The sequence below is a fragment of the Salvia splendens genome, chromosome 15, assembly GCF_004379255.2.
Source record: "Salvia splendens isolate huo1 chromosome 15, SspV2, whole genome shotgun sequence".
NCBI lineage: Eukaryota > Viridiplantae > Streptophyta > Magnoliopsida > Lamiales > Lamiaceae > Salvia > Salvia splendens.
The window spans coordinates 32,142,302-32,167,084 of NC_056046.1; the positions used below are offsets into that span (position 1 = coordinate 32,142,302).

Below are 24,783 nucleotides of genomic sequence, written 5' to 3' on the forward strand. Positions count from 1 at the left end.
TAACATTCTCCTCAACAACTTGGGCTTCATCGCCCCCAAATACTTCTAAGGTTTCCCCCTCTACAGACTTCTCAGAAATTAGGGCTTCGTCGCCCTCCGGGACATTGTCACAAACATCATGGGTTTCCCCCTCAACAAACTTTTCAGGAACAGGGGTTTCCCCCTCAGTAGGACTAGCAGGCAGAACAACAGACAAATCCACATCTACAGACACACCTAAGGCTTCTTTTTCAACATAATCCACAGCAGCTATAACAGGGTTCACCCCCTCAGAGACCCCTACTGCTTTATCAGACAAAACAAGGGTTTCCTCCTCAGCGACAGAATCTAACCTTGGTTCACTTACAGCCAACAGTTCCAACCCCGCTGCCAGATCTGCTTCTTCTTCGTGTGTTTCTGCGGCGGTTGTTTCTGGGACGGCAGTGGCGGGTTCTGCAACGGCAGTGGCGGGTTCTGCAACGGCATGAACGGCCTCTGGTTGGGATGGTGAAGCCCCTGAAATTTCCAGTGGTGGTGGTACGGCAGACGTTGAAACGGCCGGTGCGGTCTTTCCCATCGCGGAGGCAAACAAGGCAAACGCCTTCATCGCTTCTTCCGGTCCCCCCAAGCTTTTGTAATAGGTCGGCCATAAACGCCGCCACGTTAGAATCGGCGGATCCTGAAGTGCTTTCGGTGTTCTGTTTGTTGTCCATGGTAAATCCTGCAGAAATTTTGACAAGAACTTGGACGGGAATTTCCTTGATTAGGGTTAGAGAGAGATAAAAGTTGAGAGAATTTTGGGGATTTTGTGTGTAGAAAGAGTGAGTATGTTATGAAAAATAAAAGGAAGACACGGTTTTAGCCTGTAGGTATGGGAGAGGACGGTTTTGCAGGCGGATGCAGGCATGATGCGAGCGACCGTACGCCTCCCCATAAAGGTGCCTTTTGAAATCTGAACCGGTGCCAACTCCCTCCAAAAAAGTTTACTCCTCAACTCCTTGCCCCAAGTAAACACTCTCTGCAAAATCACACTTAAAAAGACATTAAACTAAAAACTTGAAACGCCAGACTCCCGGGTCTAGGGTATGACAGTATCAAAAACATTCCTAAGGAGTCTGGTATTTCGAAAATATTTTTGGAAGATTATTTTTTTTCTGATTTGTTTGGGTTTTCTTGATTTAACGAAAGCAATCAAATATTTACAATTTTTGTTTTCAAGTGTTCTCAAGATCCCCTGGGACAGGGTATGGTAAAAAAAACTTCTTAGTTACCTGACCCAGGAATTCTCTAAGAACACTTCATTCCCAGACCAGTTAGGCGATATCCGGGAGTGCGTGTAGCGGAACTTCGTCCACTACACACATCTCCGAGTTATCCCTAAATACCTTCACACGATGTCCGTTGACAAGAAAAGGTATAGAATTTGGGGCACTTCCCTGGATCTCAACTTCTCCATTTGCACGAAGACTCACAACCGTGTACGGTCCAATCCATTTGGACTTCAGCTTACCAGGCATTAACTTGAGCAGGGATTGGAAAAGGAGTACCTTTTGCCCAACTTGCAATTCCTTGACCCGGAGGTTCTTGACATGCCAGAGTCTTGCTTTCTCTTTGTACCACATTGCCGATTCATATGACTCCAGCCTTAGCTCCTCCAACTCCTGCAATTGCAATTTGCTCTCTTCCTCGCAGGATTCGGGTCTCATGTTGATCTCCTTGACCGCCCAATATGCTCGGTGTTCTACTCTCACGGGCAAGTGGCACATTTTGCCAAACACAAGCCTGTAGGGTGACATCCCAATTGGCGTCTTGTATCGCGTCCTGTAAGCCCATAGTGCGTCTCCAAGCCTCTTACTCCAATCTTTCCTTGACGGATTCACCGTCTTCTCCAGTATCGCCTTTATCTCCCTGTTGGAGATCTCCGCTTGCCCGTTAGACTGAGGATGATACGGTGTGGAAAGGCGGTGGTGAACTCCGTACTTTTTCATTAGAGCTTCAATAGTCCGGTTACGGAAATGCATCCCATTGTCAGATATTATAGCTCTGGGCACTCCGTACCGGTTAAAGATGTTAGCTCTAAGAAACTTCGCTACCTCTTTAGCTTCGCAAGACGTGGTAGCTTTTGTATCTATCCACTTCGAAACATAGTCCACCGCTACAAGGATGTATGTATTCCCATATGAAGACTGAAATGGACCCATGAAGTCCATCCCCCAGACATCGAAGATCTCACATACAATCACTGGAACTTGCGGCATTTCGCCTCACTTGGAGATTCCCCCTGTGTGTTGGCATCTCTCACAGTTCTGACAAAACTCGAAAGCATCCTTATGCAATGTAGGCCAGTAAAAACCACTATTTGCAGTCTTCCTAGGTCCATAGTGAGCTCCACAAGCTAGGGCATGGCAATGATTCAGCACATCCCTCTGTTCCCACTCCGGGATACACCTCTGGATTACTTGGTCGGCTCCCATTCTCCACAAATACGGGTCGTCCCATAAATAATATTTGGCCTCGCTTTTGAGCTTCATCCTCTGGGCCCGGGAGATTTCTTGCGAACTGGGCACTTCTCCAGTGACCAAGTAATTTGCCAGGTCTGCGAACCATGGCTCAGCGTTTATCCGGCATTTCCCTTTTTCGGCATCCTCTGAACCTGTTAACGCCATAATCTCTTCCCAGCTGATAGGTCGAGGAAATTCCTCCACATAGTACAAATATTCCTCGGGGAATGCATCTGGTATTGCTTCCTCGGTCTCCCCTTGAAATATCCTACTCAGATGATCGGCTACCTTATTTTCTGTCCCCTTTTTATCTCTGACTTCCCAATCGAATTCCTGCAAAAGCAACACCCAACGGATTAATCTCGGCTTGGATTCTTTCTTCGCCAACAGGTACTTTAGAGCCGCGTGGTCGGTGAAGACTATCACCCTCGACCCCGGCAAGTACGGGCGAAATTTCTCAAATGAGTACACTACCGCCAGCATTTCCTTTTCAGTAGTGTCATAATTTCTCTGAGCTTGATTCAGCGTTTTTGAAGCATAAAAGATCACATAGTTTTTCCCATCGACTCTTTGACCTAGCACCGCTCCCACGGCATATTCGCTTGCGTCACACATGATTTCAACGGGTAGATTCCAGTCGGGCACTCTAATAATGGGAGCAGATACTAGTCTATCCTTCAACAACTGAAAAGTCTTTTTGCACTCCTCATCAAAAACAAAATCAACATCGTTATGCAACAAATGGGTGAGTGGCTGAGCAATCTTTGCGAAATCCTTTATGAACCTCCTATAGAATCCTGCGTGCCCTAGGAATCCTCTTACTTCTTTCTGATTCGTCGGGTAAGGCAGTTTTGAGATCACATCAATCTTTGCTTGGTCTACATGTATACCTCTTTCCGAGACTACGTGCCTGTCACGACCGCCCATACTAGGGGTACCACAAACGCGGCGATCGTGACCGACATGCATGGATAACGTTTTTAAAAGAAAATCCTAATTAACTTAAAGGAAGAAAGACATTTTAGTTTAAAGAAGTTTAAGGTTAAAATTTTACTATCACTTAGAAAAGGCTTATAATAAATACTTTTAAAAGAAAAAAACGGAGAAAATAACTTAAAGAAAACCAATTAACTTCTAAAGTAGACCATTTAATTTAATTCACGAGAACACCATTTTCAAAAGATAACGTAATTACTTGGTGAAAACCTAACACAACTATACATGTTCAACCACAGTACGAAAAGATTAAAGTCTTTAGACATAGTTTAAAATATAGCAGCGGAAAATAAGGTTTAAAGAGAGTCAAGGATCACGCCTATGTATGAAGACACAATGCGTCCTAAGGCTAGCTCAACATCCTTCGCAACATCCTGCTCAACCTGCAAAATTTTAAAAGAAATTGCAGGGCTGAGTACTTGTAGTACTCAATGGGCTCATGCCGAAAACATTTTATATAGTTATGTCATCCATATCAGTGATCTCGAGTTTTTATATGAGATTAAGAAATTACCACGAGAACACAAAAACATTTCATAGACTGGCCAGTCAAATAATCTCCCCACTTTCTCAACAATCCATCAATCACAATCATCATTCCATGTGCGACGAAAGTGTGGCCACACTATTCGCCCACGAGACCGGCCGACTAGCAAGGACGGCTCACGATCCCACCAGTGTACACAGCCTGATAGGGTTTGCGGCCTTACTCAGACCCGAATTCGTTTCACAACACTGCCATATAGCCTAACGGAGTAAACTCAGACGAACTAGGAATCAGGCACACAATCTCAATCAAAACAAACCATGGTATGACATAACAAGTTAAACCACCCTTATAACGCCACATAGTATTTTCGGAAAAATAAAGAGATTTGAAAAGAAAGCCCACCTCGTTCGCTTAACAATTCACAATCCAACTTATGGCAACTCTCGTTCCTCGAGTTCACGAATACACAATCACCCTTGTCGACGACAACACAAGTCAGCCTTCCACAAAAATCATACTACTATGCATGTCCTATCGTTTCTCTCTCATCGTTTTTCTCAATTAACCCAACCCAAAGTTCGTCACAAAGACGGAAAAATACACCGTAATATATTTCAACTTATTACCCGTGATCACATCATTAGGCACGTTCCTTGGACATACATACATCATATAATACTTTTAAACTTGAAAATAAGTGTCATTTTATCAAGGCAGAAAACTGGCAGAACTGCGCGACCGTTTTGTAAAAATCACCATAAATTCACCCGACCTCAAAAGATGCTAAATTTTGGTAACAATACAGAGGACACATTCAAGTTCATCCATGAAAATTTTCATACTGAAATCACGTCATTTAGTCAGTCATATCATATATTGAACTCTCTGGTCGGAACATACAATTTCTGACAGTATTGCGCAGTTCATTTGAAAAATTCACCATAAATTCATACGATGCCCAAAAAGGCTGAAAATTTAACACAACACAGAAGACACTTCGGTTTTCATATAGTTCAAGAATCACATCGATCGGAGGATATTTGGTCAGTCAAACAGAAAACGAAACATTCATGGCGAGAACTCACGTTTCTGGCAGATTTGCGCAGTCAACTTCAAAAATTTATTAAAAATTCATTTTTCAATAAAACGGCCTGAAATTCACACGAGACACAGAAAACACCTTGAAGTTTACTCAGTAAAAGTTTCGTAGCAAAATTCGTTCGTTTGATGGGTCGAATACAGATCATAAGTCACTGGTCGTGCATCACAGATTTCTGGTTCAAATTCGAAAATAGGGTTTTTAAAACTTCCACAACACAACCACCGATTTTCCATGCTCGAAAACACCAAATCATGCTTACACGTTCCTCATACACAATTTGCATACAACTCATATTATTCACCAATTAATTCAAATTCAACTTCACATGAATTCAATAAAAAAAACACATAACTATCAAAGTTCTTATGAAATCACACTTTCCCACGATTAAATTTTCGATCTATCAATCCTACACCCTCTATATGCATGTAGGATTCAAGAATGAAGTTTCAATGAAGAAGATGAGAAGAAAGACTTAGTTATATCTTCTTGAATCAAGAAAACAAACATGGTAGAAACAAACGTTGACACGATTCACCGGAATTTTTTGAAAAATCCACTCCAATTGAAGCAAGAACAATGGTGGAGGAAGTTTTTGGAGAGGATGTGGAGAGGGGGAGGAGAGGCACGAAATTTTATGAGGGAGGTGGGGGCTAGGGTTTAGTTTAGGTGATTATATAGTCCTAGGTTTAATCCCATTAATTAATTAATTGTGGAGGAATAAAACAGAGGCCAATAAAATAAAATCCCACAATTAAAAGGAAGACAAGTATTTCGAAAATTATGGATATAAATTCAATAAGGAAATTATTTAGTATTTACTTGGAGATAAATAGATTCACAATTTAGGAAATAAAACGATGTATATTCCATAAACAAGGGAACAAAATAAATTAAATCTCCAAGTAGGAAATAAAAGGAGGGGGCGAAAATTAGTAGGGTGCACAAGGAAATTATTTAAATCCTCAATTAAATAATAATAGGGTTTAAATTTGGTAATTTCTTTATAGGAAAATACTCCCATAAAATAGGTAACAATTAAATAAATTTCCACAAGGAAATTATTCAACTCTTAATTTAATTGGGGTGAGGGAATAAAATGTGACAAGATTTAATTGGATTTAATTTGGATAAATATCCCAAAATAATTAATAAAATCCAAGAAAGAGAATATAGTTTCCAATAATTGGAGGGGGCCGAAAATAGCCACTTTATTTGGCTAGAACAAAATGCATGATTTACTTAATTAATCACCCACATTGAATAATATAAATAACACTTTATTCCAAATCACTCATGACAATTTATTCCACATAGTCAACTCAATCAAGTAGGAACAATTAAATTTCATAAATGAAATTTCCAATCGACATATTAAAATAAAAGTATTTTTTTTTTTTGGGATGTTACATCCTTCCCCTCTTAACAGAAATTTCGTCCCGAAATTTTGACCGTCTCACATAAACAACTCGGGGTATTTTTCTTTCATACTTTCTTCTAACTCCCACGTGGCTTCCTCAGAACCATGGTGTTTCCACCATACTTTCACGGATGCTATTGACTTGTTTCGCAACTATTGCACCTTCCGATCTAAGATTGCCTCTGGCCTTTCCTCGTAGTTCATGTCGGGGGTAAGGATCACCTCCTCTTGATGAATCACATGGTTGGGGTTGAACACGTACTTTCGCAACTGCGACATATGGAACACGTTGTGCACATTCCCAAAACTGGGAGGTAACGCCAAACGGTACGCTACAGGACATACTTCATCGATAATCTCGTACGGCCCTACAAAACGCGGTTTCAGCTTGCCCTTCACTCCAAGTCTCACAACTCCTCTCGTCGGGGATACTTTCAGGAACACTTTGTCACCAACGTCGAATTTGATTTCCGTTCGACGCACGTCAGCATACGACTTCTGCCTATCTTGGGCTTCCTTGATCCTTGCGCGGATATGATGCACAATTTCGGTCATCTCCTTTATAGCGTCGGGTCCTAACATCTTCCTCTCGCTAACTTCATCCCAATAAAGTGGGGATTGACACTTCCTGCCATACAAGACTTCATATGGAGCCATATCGATCGTCGCTTGATAGCTATTGTTGTAGGCGAAATCAACCAACGGTATAACAGTTTCCCAACTTTCCCCTCGATCTAAGACAACGGCTGGCAACATATCCTCAAGCGTTTGAATCGTCCTCTCTGACTGCCCGTCCGATTGCGGGTGATAAGCAGTGCTGAAGTTTAGTTGTGTGCCCAATTCTCGTTGCAAACTCATCCAAAACTTTGATGTGAACTTCGTATCGTGGTCGGACACATTGGTCTTTGGCACTCCATGCAAACGTACAATCTCGCTCACGTAGAGCTTAGCTAACTTGTCCGCGCCATAAGTAATCTTCATCGGTAAGAAGTGCGCGCTTTTAGTAAGTCGATCAATGATTACCCAAATCGCGGTGTTGCCCTTCTGTGACTTTGGCAAACCCATCACGAAATCCATATCTAGATGCTCTCACTTCCATTCGGGAATCTCAAGAGGTTGTAACTTCCCATATGGCCGTTGGTGTAAGGCCTTCACCTGTTGGCATACTAGACATCGTTCCACATTTGACGCTACGTCCCCTTTCATTCCATTCCACCAAAACCGTTGCTTCAAATCCCGATACATCTTCGTGCTTCCGGGGTGTGTGGTGTAAGGCGTGTCGTGCGCTTCACTCAAAATCTCCTCCTTTAGCGCCTCATCGCTCGGCACACACAAACGTCCATCGAACGTCAAAGCATTATCCCCTCCTCGCGGTAATGATTAAGCTTTTCGGCTCTCACCTTTGCACGTAACTCCTCCAACTTTCCATCACGTCGTTGGGCTTCTATGAGCTTGGTTCTCAATCTGGCTCAATCACTAGCGTCGCTATTCTTGCTTCTACCGTCTCAGGAGCTTTCACTATTTCCAATCTCATCTTGTCAAACTCGTGAATCAACGCTTCCTCTTGCGTTAGGAAGTAAGCCAATTGTGGTTGGTTTTTCCTACTCAAAGCGTCGGCGACCACATTCGCCTTGCCCGGATGATAATTAATACCACAATCATAATCCTTCACGATCTCTAACCAACGTCGCTGTCGCACGTTTAGTTCTTTTTGCTCGAAGAAGTACTTGAGACTCTTGTGATCGGTGTAGATTTCACATCTCACTCCATAGAGATGATGTCTCCAAATTTTCAGTGCGTGCACCACTGCTGCTAACTCCAAATCATGCGTCGGAAAATTCAACTCATTCGGTCTCAACTGTCGGGAAGCATATGCTATCACCTTCCCATCTTGCATCAACACGCATCCTAGTCCTACTTTCGACTCGTCCGTATAGACGGTGAAGTCCTTGTCGGGTTCTGGTACCGCTAGGACTAGGGCTGTAGTCAATTTCTCCTTCAACAGTTGGAAACTCGCCTCACACTCTGGCGTCCAAACCACCTTGATTCCCTTCTTTAGTAGTTGCGTCATCGGTCTCGCAATCTTAGAGAATCCTTCGATGAAGCGTCGATAATATCCCGCCAATCCCCAGAAACTGCGGATTTCACTTGGCGTTTTCGGCGACTTCCAATTCTGTATGACCTCGACCTTTGCTGGGTCTACTTGAATTCCATTTGCCGTCATAATATGACCCAGAAAGTTCACTCGAGTCAACCAAAACTCACACTTACTAAACTTGGCATAAAGCTTCTCATTTCGCAACGTTTCCAACACTGTTTGTAGATGCCATCCATGCTCCTCCTTGTTCTTCGAGTATACTAAAACATCGTCGATGAAGACTAACATGAACTTGTCGAGATACTCATGGAAAACTCGGTTCATCAAGTCCATGAAGACAGCCGGGGCGTTGGTCAGCCCAAATGGCATCACGACGAATTCATAATGGCCATAATGAGTGCGGAAAGCAGTCTTAGGCACATCCTCTCGTCGGACCTTTAGTTGATGATACCCTGATCTCAAATCCATTTTCGAGAATACGCCCGCTCCTCGAAGTTGGTCAAATAAGTCATCAATCCTTGGCAGTGGATACTTATTCTTCAAGGTCATCTTGTTGAGCTCACGATAGTCGATGCACATCCTCATCGTCCCATCCTTCTTCTTAACGAACAAAATTGGCGCTCCCACGCTGACACACTGGGTCAAATGAAACCCAAGTCTAACATTTCTTGCAACTGTATCTTCAACTCGGCCAATTCCTTAGGGCCATTCGGTATAGCGCCTTCGATACTGGCGTAGACCCTGGTTCCAAAACAATAGTGAACTATAATTGTCTGTCGGATGGCGGTCCAGATAAAGCTTCGGGAAACACAACGGGAAAATCTTGTACTACTGCCACGTCTTCCACTCTCAAATCCTTCTTTTCCTCTCCGTTCAAGTACACAAGATACGTTGGACGCCCTTTTCTTACCATCGTGGTTGCTTGCAATGCAGAGATTATAGAGGTTCGTCGGTTCATGGAGATCCCATATAAGATGGTCGGCTCTTTGCCCGGGGCTTGAAAAGAAATGTGTCTCCCTTTACAGTGAATAGTCGTGTGGTTCTCGGCAAGCCAATACATTCCCAAAATTATATCAACGCTCTCCAAGGCATGACGTGTAAAAGTCGAGCTACTACTCTTAACTCTCCTAACATAAACTTTAGTCAAACAGTCTTAACTTGGATATGAATCGATTTTGAAATATAACAATTGGTTGTGATCATCCCCACGAAGCTTGAAAGAACATAAGATAGGTCATCAATATGGGATGAAATCAAATAAATGTCAATTCTCATAGTAGGCTACCAAAGGATAATTCAGTTGTTCGACCAAATTTGAAAGGTCCACACATCAATGGATAATGACTTAAAAGGGTTGAGGAAAAGAAATGATCAGTTGCATGAGGTACTGATCATGGTTCAAGGAAAATCATAATATGGACTGACAAAATCACATCAATGGGTTCATAAGTTTGTGAAAGGCAATCAAAGTCATATGGGCTATTGAAAACAAAAATCAAGTGGATTAAGTTTGTTAAGGCAAGGAACATAATGTAGGCCTTAACTTTGTTTTGTAGAAAGAAAGGTCCTATTATGGAAAGGGTACATATAGTGGAACTGAACCAAAAGAATTTCACTCTGTAAGAAAGAACTTGACACAGACATGGTGACCAAATGAAAAGTTGAACAAAAGTTCCAAGAGAATTATCCCACAGAAAACATGTCTGCGAAACGTGATTGTATTGAAGGACATAACTGCAAGCAGTCTTAGGAATGAAGTTCAATAGCAAAGGCTCACAAAGTCAAAATATTGTTCGTATAAATAATAAGTCAAAGAAGACTACAATCAATCCAATTGTCCAAAGTTATGAAGGCAACACCACTTTCCAAGAATTGAAAGTGAGTTATGACTCAATGGAGGAAAAGAAATAATATGCATCACTTGCAAGGGGTGAATGAAACAAGCTGTTAAATAGACAATGGCTCACGGCTATTTGAAAGGTCCTGAAAGATAACTTCTTATAATCCAAGTAAGAACTGTTGATTAGAATAGTTTGTTCCAGCTATTAGAGTCGCACCTCCTTGTTCATCTTTCGCAAGCCGAAACTGGTAACGTCGCTCTAAGAACTGTGGATTCCATGCTGAGATTCTTCATGTCATTGCCGCTAATAATGATAGTCGGAATCTATATCTTCATAAAATCCTTTGCATATCATAATGACTATTCTCGTTGGACATTGTTATCATCCTCGTGCTCCTTACAAGGGTATGAAGATCATCTCCCTCGTGCTTCCACTTACGCAAGATTAAACTATACTATTTTAAATCGCGAGTATGATCGCCCGTCGTTGCATGAAAATATCTCTTATCATAGGTTCTTCTTGTCTCGCACCTTGACTTAAGCGTTTGCCTAAACTCTCATATTCTCGTACGTTTCATTGCTCGGAAAAGCAATTGTTAAGTTTTCAACTTAGAACTACGATTCGCGCGGTCAACTAGGCTTATATTTTAGGTACTCTAAGTTCACAACACAAATCATCATCTCATAGATCATCATCTACTTCAGTTTACGTCATTCATACCTCAAGATAAACACACCACATTTTCACATCCCATAGCAAAACACTTTCGAACTTCACATTATATTCAAAATTTTTGAAACAAAATTTCTTTACACTTTCACACTTTCCAAATTTTTTTTTTCCACATCTCAATTTTAAGGTAAAAGTTTTGACTCAAACTGAAACGTACTTTCGCATCAACTTTCATCACTCTTATAAAACACTCCATAGAATGACGCATCATACTTCGCACCTCATAACATACATAACATCACACTTCCATGGCTCAATTTTTCAAATGAAAAGGTAATTTATTTTTTTTTTAAATAATTCATAAACACAACATTTTCCATTGATCAATTAATTTTCCCAAAAGAAAGAACTTTTCACAACATAAAAATTTTTCCTCAATCAAACTCCACTAGAACAACTAGTCATTAATATTACAAAACATCAACCACAAAATCATTTTTCCATTTTTCTCTTTTACATATCAAACCATGCAAATCTTTCAAAACTCATAACACAATTGTATTCCAAACAAAACACTCATGCACTTCACATATACGTTTGAAACAACATTTTTTTTTAAATTGTTTTTTTTTTCTCAAAACAACTCATCAACCTTCATCCTTCATGTAAAACACTCCATCATCCTATGCTCATATGCTTTTGTCATATCACTTACACACACATAACACATACATAGGTCATCATGCCAATCTTGCTCATATCTCACATACTCATACCATAACAATATCATGTTCGTACATACAACACGTGCTTAAATTATATTGTCATATTCCACATATTCATACTATCACGATATTGTATTCACATTATACACGTGTTTAGATCATCATGCCAATCATGCTCACATTCAACTTCTTTATGTCATCACATCATTTATTCACGAATTTCAATCATGAAAATCACATCATCACGTAATTACTTGCTCATGCATTCTTTTGCCCAAAACATCCTCATCATATCGTCAATTTTATACATCGTTCACACATTTCATCAACAACTTAAAACATACCATACTTTCCTTGGTTGAGCTTGATGCTTTGGATGTTGAGCCTTCGTGACACTTCTAGTCAAAAAGGGTTCACTAACTTAGACTCAAAGTGAAAGAAGACTCTCGGACCAGAGCAAAAGAACAAAGCTCTGATACCACTCTGTCACGACCGCCCATACTAGGGGTACCACAAACGCGGCGATCGTGACCGACATGCATGGATAACGTTTTTAAAAGAAAATCCTAATTAACTTAAAGGAAGAAAGACATTTTAGTTTAAAGAAGTTTAAGGTTAAAATTTTACTATCACTTAGAAAAGGCTTATAATAAATACTTTTAAAAGAAAAAAACGGAGAAAATAACTTAAAGAAAACCAATTAACTTTTAAAGTAGACCATTTAATTTAATTCACGAGAACACCATTTTCAAAAGATAACGTAATTACTTGGTGAAAACCTAACACAACCATACATGTTCAACCACAGTACGAAAAGATTAAAGTCTTGAGACATAGTTTAAAATATAGCAGCGGAAAATAAGGTTTAAAGAGAGTCAAGGATCACGCCTATGTATTAATTTTCCATTAATTTTTTTAAAACTCGTACTAAATTAAACTGAGTTTATTATTTATGGACGAAGAGAACACGTAATTTTGTATTCATATGATTATTATAAAAGTCGTGTGTCGCGCATCGCGCGGGGGCTAAACTAGTTTTAATAAATGCAAGGTTTTGGGGGAATTTTTATTCTTTTTATTTCGTCGTTAGCAGTTCACTTATTCAATAAATCTTATGTACGTACCCTTCTAATCAAACATGAAAATCTTATTCACTTTATTTCAATATACTTCTGAGTTTAGGACATGATCAAGTAGCCATAACATCTTCATTCTTCACCAAAAAGTTTGTTGCAATTGGATTGCAGCAATTGAAAGAAACGATCGTCAACGACATTAATCAACGCTTCGATTCCGTCTCCGGCCGGAGCTTCCATGAGTACCACTACGTTCATGTACGGAGAGCCGGTGCAAACCCTAGCTGGCTTCCCCCAACCGAAATCTGCCTCGTACAACCCGAACCTTATCCAACTGCTAAAAACACATCTCCCCGGCTTATTAAATACATCAATGGTTTCATCCAGTATTCGCACTATTTATTCATCGTTCATAACCCCTTTCATGAAATCATCGCCCACTCCTCGTATGGTTGCCCTCAATCTTGACACAACGTCTTCGCCCTCGTCTTCGTCTAACGAAAGAACCACAGGTACCCCCAAGCTGCAGTTCCCGAAGGTGCGATCCGGCAGCCCAACTCTAGGGCGCAGGTTCACCGCATGAACAGCGGGGAACAAAGTCGTCCCCGTCCCCGTCCCCGTCCCGGCCTTTATAAGCGCGGCGACGAAGCTCCGCCATAGGAGAGCGGAGACGGCTTCCACCCTAGTAGGATCCTTTACCTCGCTTCTAGAAGCTTCCAGCTTCCTGATCATCTCCACCTTCTCCTTGTCGAAAACCAACCTCCCCGTTGTAATTTTCTCTCTCTTGACTCCAAGGTACATCGAGGGCGGAGGCAAGTGCGAGGGCGGGAAATGGAGCGCCATGTCGAAGGAGGGGTGGACACTGGGGAAGGGCTCTCGTTAAGTTTATATACTCACTCTGTTCCCTCATAGTTGAGTCATTTTTCCATTTTAGGAAGTTCTCATATAGTTGAGTCATTTCCATATATAGTTACTTTTTTCTCTTTCTTACTTTACTCTGTGTTACTTTATTCTCTCTACTTTATTCACTTTCTACTTTATTCTCTCTACTTTTTTCTCTCTCTTACCTTTTTATCTATTTATTTAACACATTCAATATCCCTTTTTTAAACTCTGTGCCGAAAAGTTTCGCCTCAACTATGAGGGAACGGAAGGAGTACTTACGTTCAAATAACAGGCAGTTCCAGTGAAAACTTTTTTAAAATAAAAACTTTGAGAATTGAAAATCATATCAAGTACTATCTTTGTTCCCTCATAGTTGGGGCAAAACTTTTCGATACGGAGTTTAAGAAATGGATGTTTGGTGTATTAAGTAGATAGATAAAAAAATGTAAGAGATGTAAAAAGACAGAATAAAGCAAGTGATAGTAAAGTAACAGTGAGAAATTGTTACTATATACAAAAATGACTCAACTATGAAGGAACTTCCCAAAATGAAAAAATGACTCAACCATAAGAGAACGAATGAAGTACATTAATATTAGTTGGTATTACAAAAACATATCAGTTTCTGATATTGAGTCATGAACTGATATCTGATATTATTGTATTTACGAATTGGTATAGCTCTGTGTTCAGACTTTAAAAAAAAATTAAATGAACCATGAGATTTTTTTTTTAAAATGACAACTGAAAGTCATATTATTTTTTCTAATATATTAGTATTAGTTGATATCACAAAACATATCAGAAAAAAGTAAAGAGGCCAACCTTAAGTGTGTCTGCCCACGGGACCGGTGGATGATTCCAGAAGCTTCCCTGCAGCAGGTCTTCCCCCACGCGCGGATGAACGCCGCTGCAGACGACCCATCCACTAGCTTATGTGACAGAAACAAGCCAACGGCGAATCCTCCACACTCGAAGAAACTGATCTTCACAGACAGGTTTCGGGTTTCGGTCCCGTCCGCCGTGGGGAACAACTGCATCACCAATTCCTCAAAATTAGGGTTTTGTGTGAAGTGTGAGAGGGGAGCGTGAACCCGGGCTTCGACAAACTCCGCGCCCGTGTCGTCGCAATCAACGTGCGAGTTTTGTACAACTGTGCCTGCAATGGGGTAGAAGATGGTTAGGGTCTCCGACAAAGACTGTCTCAGACGTTTCGAGATTTCTTGTTTCGACGTAGATCGATTGTTTTCATATAAGAAAATGAAGGGAATGTATTCTGGTGATTGCATTTGATCAATAAATGAGAGTTTGTGGATTTTGGAAGCGAGTGGAGTTGGAGATGATGGTTTTACAATATGGTTTGTGATAATTGTCTGTGCCATTTTAGTTTTTAATTTTTTTCTTTTTTTGGTATCTTGATTTTCATGTCAATGCTTTTGATATATATAGGAATGTTAATTAGAAGTCATTCAATAATGTTTATCTTACATGGTAGGTACAATAATAATTAATACTCCAGCCGTTCTATAAAATTCCAGCCGTCCTATAAAATACATGTTTCTTAAGAGCATCAACAATGCAAAATGTATGTTTCTTAAGAGCGTCTGCAATGCAGCCACGCGTTGCAACTTCATTGGTTTTTATGGCGGCCTAGTGGTTATGTGCAGAAAAACGACATCCTGTAAGTTCGTGAAACGATTTTGTCGCAAGGTCGTCGAGGACTTTCACGATACGAATTTGAGAAAACCGGCAATGCATGCGCGACGCCCACATATTGATGAATATGCATCAGAGGCTTCATGCGCCATGGATTTCCTGGTATGCTCGACAAGATAGATTAGATTGTATACACTTACAGTAAAAGAATTGACATGTTGCATGGAGATGTACAACAAATACTAGTGCGCACATCCAACATTAATTCTCGAAACAATTGTTGACCAACGTTTATGAATTTGGTATATTTTTTGGCGTGGTTGGGTCGAATAATGACATCAACATATTTTCAAAAAAAATTACTACTCCCTCCGTCCACCAAAATTGGTCTTACACCAAAATGGAAAGTCGATCTCAATTTATTACTCATTTTTTTATTTTTCTCTCCTACTTTATTAATAGTATTTTGTTATTTCTCTATCCTACTTTATCCATTTTATCACTTTCTTTTTCATACTTGATCAATATAATTTTGTGTTAAAACTCGTGTTATCCACCTATATAACTATTTTTTCTAGATGAAGAGAGTATAAAATACTGAGGATCATAATCGCAAATGGAATAAGAAATAAATGAAATTATAATTATAAAAATATTGCATAAGCCATAGTTAAAATGTTAAGTGAATATAGTAAGTTAACTATTTAAGGACGTTAAAAGAATTAGCTTAGAGAAATTTATTTATTAGTGTGGTCACCCTAACTATTCAATAGATGGGGTTTAGCTAAACCTTGGTTGTAGCCTGTAGGTTACTAAATTTCAGTACCTTAGTAAAAATATCGATCTATTTCAACAACCACCATAAGTTAAATGCGGTGAGGACGACCTTTCTCATAAAATCAACCACCTACAGCCTACTCTATTCCCGTTTCCCTGATGATCAAGTCATTCAACACTTACCGGAGCAGAGAAGCCAAAATTGGAATGAAGGCGTGGGTCCCAATGCCCAGTGTTCGAACGTTGGAGAGCCTATTGGTGCTGCTCACTTGGGTACTCTTTTTCCTCCTAGGGTCTTTTTTCCTTCGGGTTTTTGGCCTTTGGAGGTTTTAACGAGGCCCGACCCATCCCAGGGTTTGTGAGTAGCACCGCCGTGTGGATCTTGTTGTTGTCAAGCGTGTGAGTTGGTCAAGCGATAAAAAAAGTTAATGCTCGAGCCTTTGAGGCCAACGGTCTCAGGTTCGAATTCTTCGTAGTGCGGCCTTTAAACTTAAAGTCATTTACCCAATCCTAGGTTATATCCTGGTACTCCCTCCGTCTCATGCTACTCGCACTTTTCACTTAGATAGCGTAAATTTGAACATGAGTAATTAGTGTAATTAAATTAAAATTTTAAGTGCAATAAGGCAACCCTTAATAAAGGAAACACGAACTATCTCTAATATCTTAATTAAATACCATAATTTTTATCTAAAATAGAAATAGTGCAAATAATTTGGGACAATCCGAAAATGGAATGTGCAAGTAGCATGGGACGGAGAGAGTACTATTTTATCTAGGAAACCGAACATCACCTTAGGTGGCGTTCGGTTGTCATGACTAATATCATGAGACTATCCATCTAGGATTAAGTTGTGAGATTATTTTAGTTGGAAGGGGGAGGCTATGACTAATTATCATGGGACTATCCATCTAAGATTAAGTTGTAGGGGTCAATCTTATGAACCAAACATACATTTTTAATCATGAGATTTAATCTTGGCAACCGAACACCCCCTTAGCATACAAATTTGAAGGGGGCGGATCTATTGGATAGAAATAGTTTGCAACGTGAAGCGAATAGGTAATGATAATTTTTTTTGTTTTACTTCAGAAATGGGTGAAATTCTAATTTTATGTTCTTCTTGTTGAAATTTTCTACAGATCAGGCGGGGGTCGTGATGTTTCGGACCGGAACATGACTAACATCTAAAATAACTAAAAGAATAACCAAAAGAATTGATAAAAAATGGTCTATTTTCCATTAAGGTATTACGTTGCAAACATTCTTTCTCTCTCATAAATCTTACATACAACCTTAAAACTTATAAGTGTAAGCCAATTGTGGGATGCAAAATCAAATGTTGACATCAATATATATATGGATTGTGATCAAGATAGAACCATTCTTAAACGTAGAACCATTCTTAAACGTAGAACAAATGCCAAACGGAGGTCGTTAGATCTTTTAATCCAATCGTGTTGATTTGCACAACAACTTCCCATTACAACCAAAACTATTATTAATGGGTGAATGCAGAGAAGTGAAAAAATAAAGCATGCATGGACTGTTCTTCGTTTCATTCATTCTTCCATCAACATGTGAGTTTTTTCACATGTTGAGTCCGGAATGTCGTGAAAACATAGTCTAATATGTATGATTTTTAATCTTGACCGTCATTTTTTCCTCATCCAATGAATAAAATATGTAGAGCTCTAGGTTCTACACTTAAGAATGGTTCTGTCTTTAACGCAACCCTATATATATATATATATATATATATATATATATATATATATATATATTCGTTGTTTCGAGAGTAGTGCATGCTATTATGCTAAGATATATTTCGTCTGTGGGACATTCCAAAAAAGAAAATGTGTTACTTAGAGTGGGACGACTAGAATATAAAAATCGAATAACTAATGTTATTTAGAAAATCATTTTTACTTTATCTATACTATATAAAAGCCAAGTCCTCAAAAAGTTGTTTTTCCCGCCCACTTTCATGAAATATTGAGAAGTATATTATAAAATTGTATTAGCCTATAATATACAATATTAATATATGATTGATTTGATATAGAGAATAAATGGTTGTCAATTAGTCAAATCACCCTCCTTTTAACCATTGGGTAAAAATAAGATCAAATGGTTTCTCTCTCATTTATTTTAATGACCAATAATACTATGCCATTTGTAACAGTCCCATTGGCCAATAAATATTTTATCTATTACTCAAATATCTTTATATATTAAATTAAATATATGTAAAAGTTATACCAAAATTCATAGGTTTTCATCCTCTACAAATTGAGATCACATTTGCTATAGTTCTATTCACAAAAAAAATCTCTATTTTCTCTACATATAATCTTTCTTCTATATTATAATTTCTTTTTGTTTTAAATTTATTCATCATCCATGAGAATGACATGTTCTCTAATCTATACATCTATACATATATAAAAGCCAAGAAGTAGGAATTTTTATTTTTCCACCCACTTTCATGAAAATTTGTAGAGTATATTGTATAAATCTTTTAGCATGTATAATAAAATTTAATGCAAGATGCATAATATGATAGGTTGTCATTGAACAAAACACCATTATACATTTGATAATACACATTTAAAAACGTTAAGTAGTGTGATTGATGTGAGTAATAAAATGATACTCCGTAAACCAATGGCCAGTAAACAAATCAACGTACCAAATGGTATAATCTTATTGGTTGATAAATATTTTTTTTAAAATTTATATATCTTTTGTATATTATTTTAATAAATTATAAAAATTATACCAAAATTCGTAGTTTTTCATCCTCTACAAATACATACCACATTTGTTATAGTTTTGATCACAAAAAAAATATTGTGTTTTTATTCATATAATCCTTCTTCTTTGATAATATAATTTTTTATTTTATAGTCTTCTTTGTTGTTCATTATGAATAATGATGAGGGTAATATATTCTCGGATTCTCAAAATTTCTATTTCTAATTTTAATATGGATCTAGGTCATCCTCTATTCTGACTGTAATTGAAGGTAAGTTTAAAAAAACCTCATTTGTCCCCCTATGCGTTTATTTACAAATCTTTTATGTGATTCAGTTGGGCCGTACATCCATTTATAGTGATATAGTAAGTTTTAGTGTATTAAAAAAAATTATTACTTTTAAAATGTTTTAATCTTTTGGCATCAAATCATTTCTATACTCTGCACTTTTTTTTCAAATTTTCAACAAAAGAATGATTTTGTTCTTAATATATAAATTTAGGTAATTAATTGTAGATATAGTTCTTGATATTTAAAAAATACACTCCTTCGTCTTCAAGTCCGGACGTAGTAGATGGCTATCACCCCCAAGAACACGAAGTAAATACCTAAACAAAACAAAAACAAAAGATCAAATAAAATAAAACAACTAGGTAGTAAACAACCTATTGTCTCCCCAACAACGTCGCCAAAACTTGATGCGTATTTTTAGAGTATCTAGACCAGTTCACACAAGATATCAAGTTTAACTAATTAACTCTAATAATACTACAATACTGCAAGACTACAACGTCGTAGTAGTATATCAAGTGTTGATTCACATGGAGGTGAAAAATTGTTTATACTTAAAAGCATATAAAAACATACAAAGATTGAATTTTTTAATTTGAAAGTTGTTGACAAAGTAAAGTGCAGATTAACTAGAGAAAGACTTTTTCAAACGGGAAAAATAAATGTCACTCCAAGTTGCCCAATATATTTGTATTGTTCTATACCTCTAACAAAGAAACTTATGCAGTGATTAAAACATCAACCTAATCACATACACTGACCATGTACACGATGAGTAGTTAATTAGCTAAATACGCAACCTATGAACTAATTTTCAACGACTACAAACTCCTACAGAAGCGCAGGAGAAATACTCATCTACTATGATCACCTACTTAATCCACTCTCAAATTGTCCTCTGAACAATTCTAATTCAATAGCATACCAACAATCAAACACTCACAAACTATGTTAAAGAGATAATAGCATAGGAAAGAACAACACTACATTATTAGAGTAAAAAACATAGTGTATAAACATCAAGCATATTGTTGGTATCAAAAACAAATGATTCAAAGGTTTAGAAACATCCATAACATCCTAAATTACAACTTAGAGCAGCATTGAGAGTTTTAGCCTAAACACATGGTAGATTTTGCAATAAAAACCATAGGAAGCATGCTCTCGTTGAGTGGAATTGGAATTTGGAGACGGATCATCGGAATGTTGGCCGGAATTTCTTCCTTCTCTTCTTCCTCCTTTCTTTCTCTCTTTTCCTCTCTATTTCTCGTCCAAGGGTGTCTGAATATTCTCAAAAACTGCTCCAGAAACCTATTTGTAAACTAAAATTAGGCTGTTTCTGAGAAAACGCCCGACCCGGGCGAAATGGTGCCAACCCGGGAGTTTCTACTGGACCTGGCGTTTTGTTGGTTCAAAAATGGCCGGGTCGGGCGTTTTCGCCAGGTTCGCACTGCTCCGTGCAGCCTTCATCAAATGGCCATAACTTCTTCATCCGGGTTCCGATTGAAGAGTACAAGGTACCCAAGCTATTTCAAAGGCAAAGATAACGATGGTAAGATAAAAGAATTTTGACATTGTCTTGATAGGCAACGAGCAGTTTGAATCAGACCCCTGGTCCGGTTTGGCTCATTGTATGCTTTCACTCCACATGTACATCTATCAACTAAAATATAATAATCAAACTTTAATGATTAATTGAAAGATGATTTTAATATAAAAAATAGGAGAAATCTTAGAGTAGAATAAACATTATTTGATTTACATCAAATATTCACCGATGAAGGATCACTTGCTATTTAGTTGAAAATTTCAGTTTGGTCCACTTTCTCTACACTGTTACAGAACTACATTATCAGTACAGGGGCTATGTTAGACCAAACTGGACTGGACTATTTGATACCAATAATAAATTAGTAAAAAATTGACACCCAAGAAATTCATAGATGATGCCATGGAGGCCTGTGCTTCAATAACACATTTTTGTAACCATTCTGAGCTCTCCAATCTCAGGCATACTTATCTCTTCCGCATGGAACTGCTTCTTCAGATGGGTTGATTGCTATGATGACTAATCATTACAACAATTTGATGAGACTATTTTAATTCTATTAGCTAGCTGAACATCTACTAACAAAATAGGGCTGTCAAATTTGCTATTGGGAAGTGGTGAGCAGTTTTTTGTTAAGATAAATGTTTGTGAAAACTCATCAGAGAGAAAAGAGTTTCCAAATTTAAAAAGTGCATATTCTTGTGGGACAGACTAAAAAGGAAAGAATGTATATTCTTGTGGGACGGAGGAGGGAGTAATAAGTTTCTTGCTATCTTATTAGAGTGTCCACGATAGTGGACAAGCCCTCTCCCACCGCCGCGGTAAAAAAAAACTGTTGCATGATCTATGTTTCAGAATCATATACATGCAATAATAGTGAGCGTCTCTTGGAAGAATGTAGTGGAAAAGGAGTTTGGAGCACTGAGAAACAACTTTCATGAAGAGGTTACCAGTACACAAGTATCGTTCATCTCTGAATTATCACTCACTCTGCAAATGTGGCCATGGAGTATTTGCCCCTTTCCAAATTTTTGCAAATAAGGCTTGGATGTTGTTGGAACAAATATATACGTATAGTTTAGAACCAGTTTATTAACAAGTTTAGTTCTTTTTTTTGGGGGGTGTGTAATATAAGAGAATCTTGTGTACTGGTTGATCAATGCACAGACCAAACCAAACGGTGTGTTAATTATGGACATGTTGCCTTGTGGTTTTCAAGAGGTTAGAGATCTCATTATTTGGTCTTTATCTTAAGGGATAGTTATTCCTGTTTAGATGATGCTCCAGCACAAACACTGGCTGATTTGTCAGGAGATGAAGATGGTAACTTATCTAACACTCAATTTTTCCTCTTCTGAATAAATAATAGCTGAATATTGATGATAGTGTTCTAGAAATCCGATCTTCAAAATTTCTTACCTCTTATATTGTTCTAAAGAGCTGAAACTTGTGTTATTTCCAATCAAACTCTGAAACCATGGGTGTTTTTTAAATTTTTTACCGATCTTAATAGTTTGACTCTTTTTCCCTCTCCCTCATCCCTTTGTAGCTAAGTTGTATTCCTTTTTGGGTTGCCGAGTCAAATCTTTTTTTTGGTAAAAGTAGCACATTTCATTTTTTTCTTACTTTAGTTTACTTAATCTTTTTCCTAGTACTTTATTCTCTATTCCCAAAAGAAATGCCTCTACTAGGAAGAAATGAATGGATACAAGTAAGAAATCTAGTCAACATTTACTAAGAAATTCAGAGAATTCTTCCAGTGCTGATACACAAAAAGAAGCAAGTGAGCCAGCACAACTTCCTGTCGTTAATCATGTCAACTTACTAACTAAAGTCAGGAGCAGACGTAACAAAAATATCTTGATAACGTGCAAAGTGATGTGTCTATTGCTTCAATCGATAATTCAAAGGTTATGTTAGTTGAATAGGCCAAATCTCAACATTCTTTTATTGTATCATGTCAAATCCTCGTCTGAGAGATGGTGCATTGATTATCCTTGGTTTGCAAAAAGAGAGTTTGTCGAATATTTGTATCACGTTGGATTAACTTGTGTCATCAGAAGGTATACGTCTTCTTTTGACAAGTTCAATCTTTTGCTCTGATAATAATGTTTATAATGTTGATTTGAAGCAGTTCTCTTGGTATATAAAACTTAATCAGTACATAAAACTTTTCCCTGGTGACAAGGTTGATATCTTCCAATTTCCAAATAGCATTTGTTTGAAACCACCTTTGAATATAGTACATCATACTACTATTGTAATCAAATTCTACTCTAGGCTTTAACATTGGTTAGATTTTTTGAAAAAATCAGCGTCCTCTCCATGGCATCGCCTGTTATTCTAACTGCGTGTCAAAATTTACGTGTAGGTAGGAAGCTGTTGTTCTAGAGTTGAGGCACATGAACGATGATGTATCCTGATAGCTCTTTGAGGGACTCTGAGCCATTTAAGAAACAATATGTTGCATTACTTGTAAACTGAAAAGTAGTACTCCCTCCATCCTATAATCTTCTTGTGTACTAGGAAGACAAAACAAATAATGCCTCCTATATTTTTTTGTTCCCCACGCTTCTGGTTCATCCGATTCCCCGCTTATTTATGCTAATCTCTATCCCAATTTTATGGAATTGAAATATGGCAATAGTAACACAGCCCTGTCAATTCAATTTGAACAAAGATAAAGGGTGGTAAAGCCATAAAGTCAAATAAAATAGTCTTCTTCAAACAAAAATCTACCTATTATGACTAAGCGTGCGTTATGACTAAGATTGCGCTACAAGGGAGTCCCCAAAGTTGGTAGAAAAATAGCAAATAAATAAAAGGTTTTTCAGAATTTATTTTTTTTGATCATATAAAATTGACAACAAATCTGTCGGTGCTTGAAACAATTTTGTCTTCTCCATATTACTATATCTCTAGAGTCAATAATTTTATATAAGGAACTACTGAACTCAATCACTTGCTGCCGTTACTCTTCAGTTTTCTGTTGAGGTTTATCCTGTAGAGGTACTCAAAATTGGATCAGTGATCGATTTCTAGGTTTCGTCGTAAACCTAATGTTGGTTATTATGTGATTACAAGAGATAAACAATACCAGGCGTAATACAACCCAAAAGAAGGAAGAACTAAAAACTGAAATTACAATGTAATCGAAACTATAAACAAGAAATTAAACTTAGCCGAATCGAGGAAAGCCCTCTTTCCGCAAGACGAGATACGCTCCGGTAGTGCTCTCGGTTTGGCGCGTCGTACCCAAAGATAAAACGACTTGCGTCTCTGATGAAAAAGCATCGCAATCAACAGAGCTCCGGCGAACTGGATAGAGGCGAGGGCAGAGCTTCGAAAAGAAGACTATGCAGAGAGAATGATGCTTGTGTGTATGCTAATGATCCTGATCAGGTATGATCCTTAGTATTCGATGATATAATATGCAAGGAATGACTAGCCTATTTATAGTCCTAGTTCCACTGCGGGGGTCAACACAGTCTTGATGACTGTCATCATGGCTCATCATGGCGGGGCTGTAACCGCAGGCCGTTACGAATTTGAAAGCTGGAGAGATCGACGTTGAATCTAGACGTTGTACACGCCCTTGTTCAACCGTCACAAGTGGACTGACTTAAAGCAAGTTGATCAAGGCGCAGTCATGCTGTTGATCAAGCTGCTGCTCCAGGCGGAGGTGGTCCAAAACATTATGTCTGGATCCAGCGACCAGCCCCTAGACCAAGCCAAAGACCACCCAAAGACCAATTGCCAAGATCCAAGTCCAAGGGCAAGGGCACGGGTGCGGCTCGGCTCACGCGCGCTCTTTCACCCATCTTAGTCCACTATAATTTATAAGTGTAGTAAATACACTTCATAAATACACACTTAAAGAAGTGTCTCATCTCCAATGTGGGATAATTAACTTAGTCAATTACTCCCTACACTTTCAACACATAGCTTTATCAAAAGCTACAATGT

The 24,783-nt window shown here is 38.3% G+C and overlaps 1 protein-coding gene across 1 annotated transcript; it reads right to left on the bottom strand.

The window, feature by feature from the left end:
• Positions 1-12,950: 12,950 nt before the first annotated feature.
• Positions 12,951-15,202, bottom strand: LOC121766446 (vinorine synthase-like). The gene is made up of 2 exons (XM_042162729.1): positions 14,611-15,202; positions 12,951-13,762 (listed from the first exon to the last, which is right to left on the bottom strand). The coding sequence occupies exons 1-2, from the start codon at positions 15,165-15,167 to the stop codon at positions 13,300-13,302; spliced, it is 1,020 nt and encodes a 339-aa protein (XP_042018663.1). The 5' UTR covers positions 15,168-15,202; the 3' UTR covers positions 12,951-13,299.
• Positions 15,203-24,783: the final 9,581 nt, after the last annotated feature.

Coding starts and splice junctions, on each gene's coding strand:
- LOC121766446 (XM_042162729.1), bottom strand. CDS start 15,167: ATGGCACAGACAATTATCACAAACCATATTGTAAAACCATCATCTCCA. Junction 13,763..14,610: donor CGTGGGCAGACACACTTAAG/GTTGGCCTCTTT, acceptor GCCCTTCCCCAG/TGTCCACCCCTCCTTCGACA.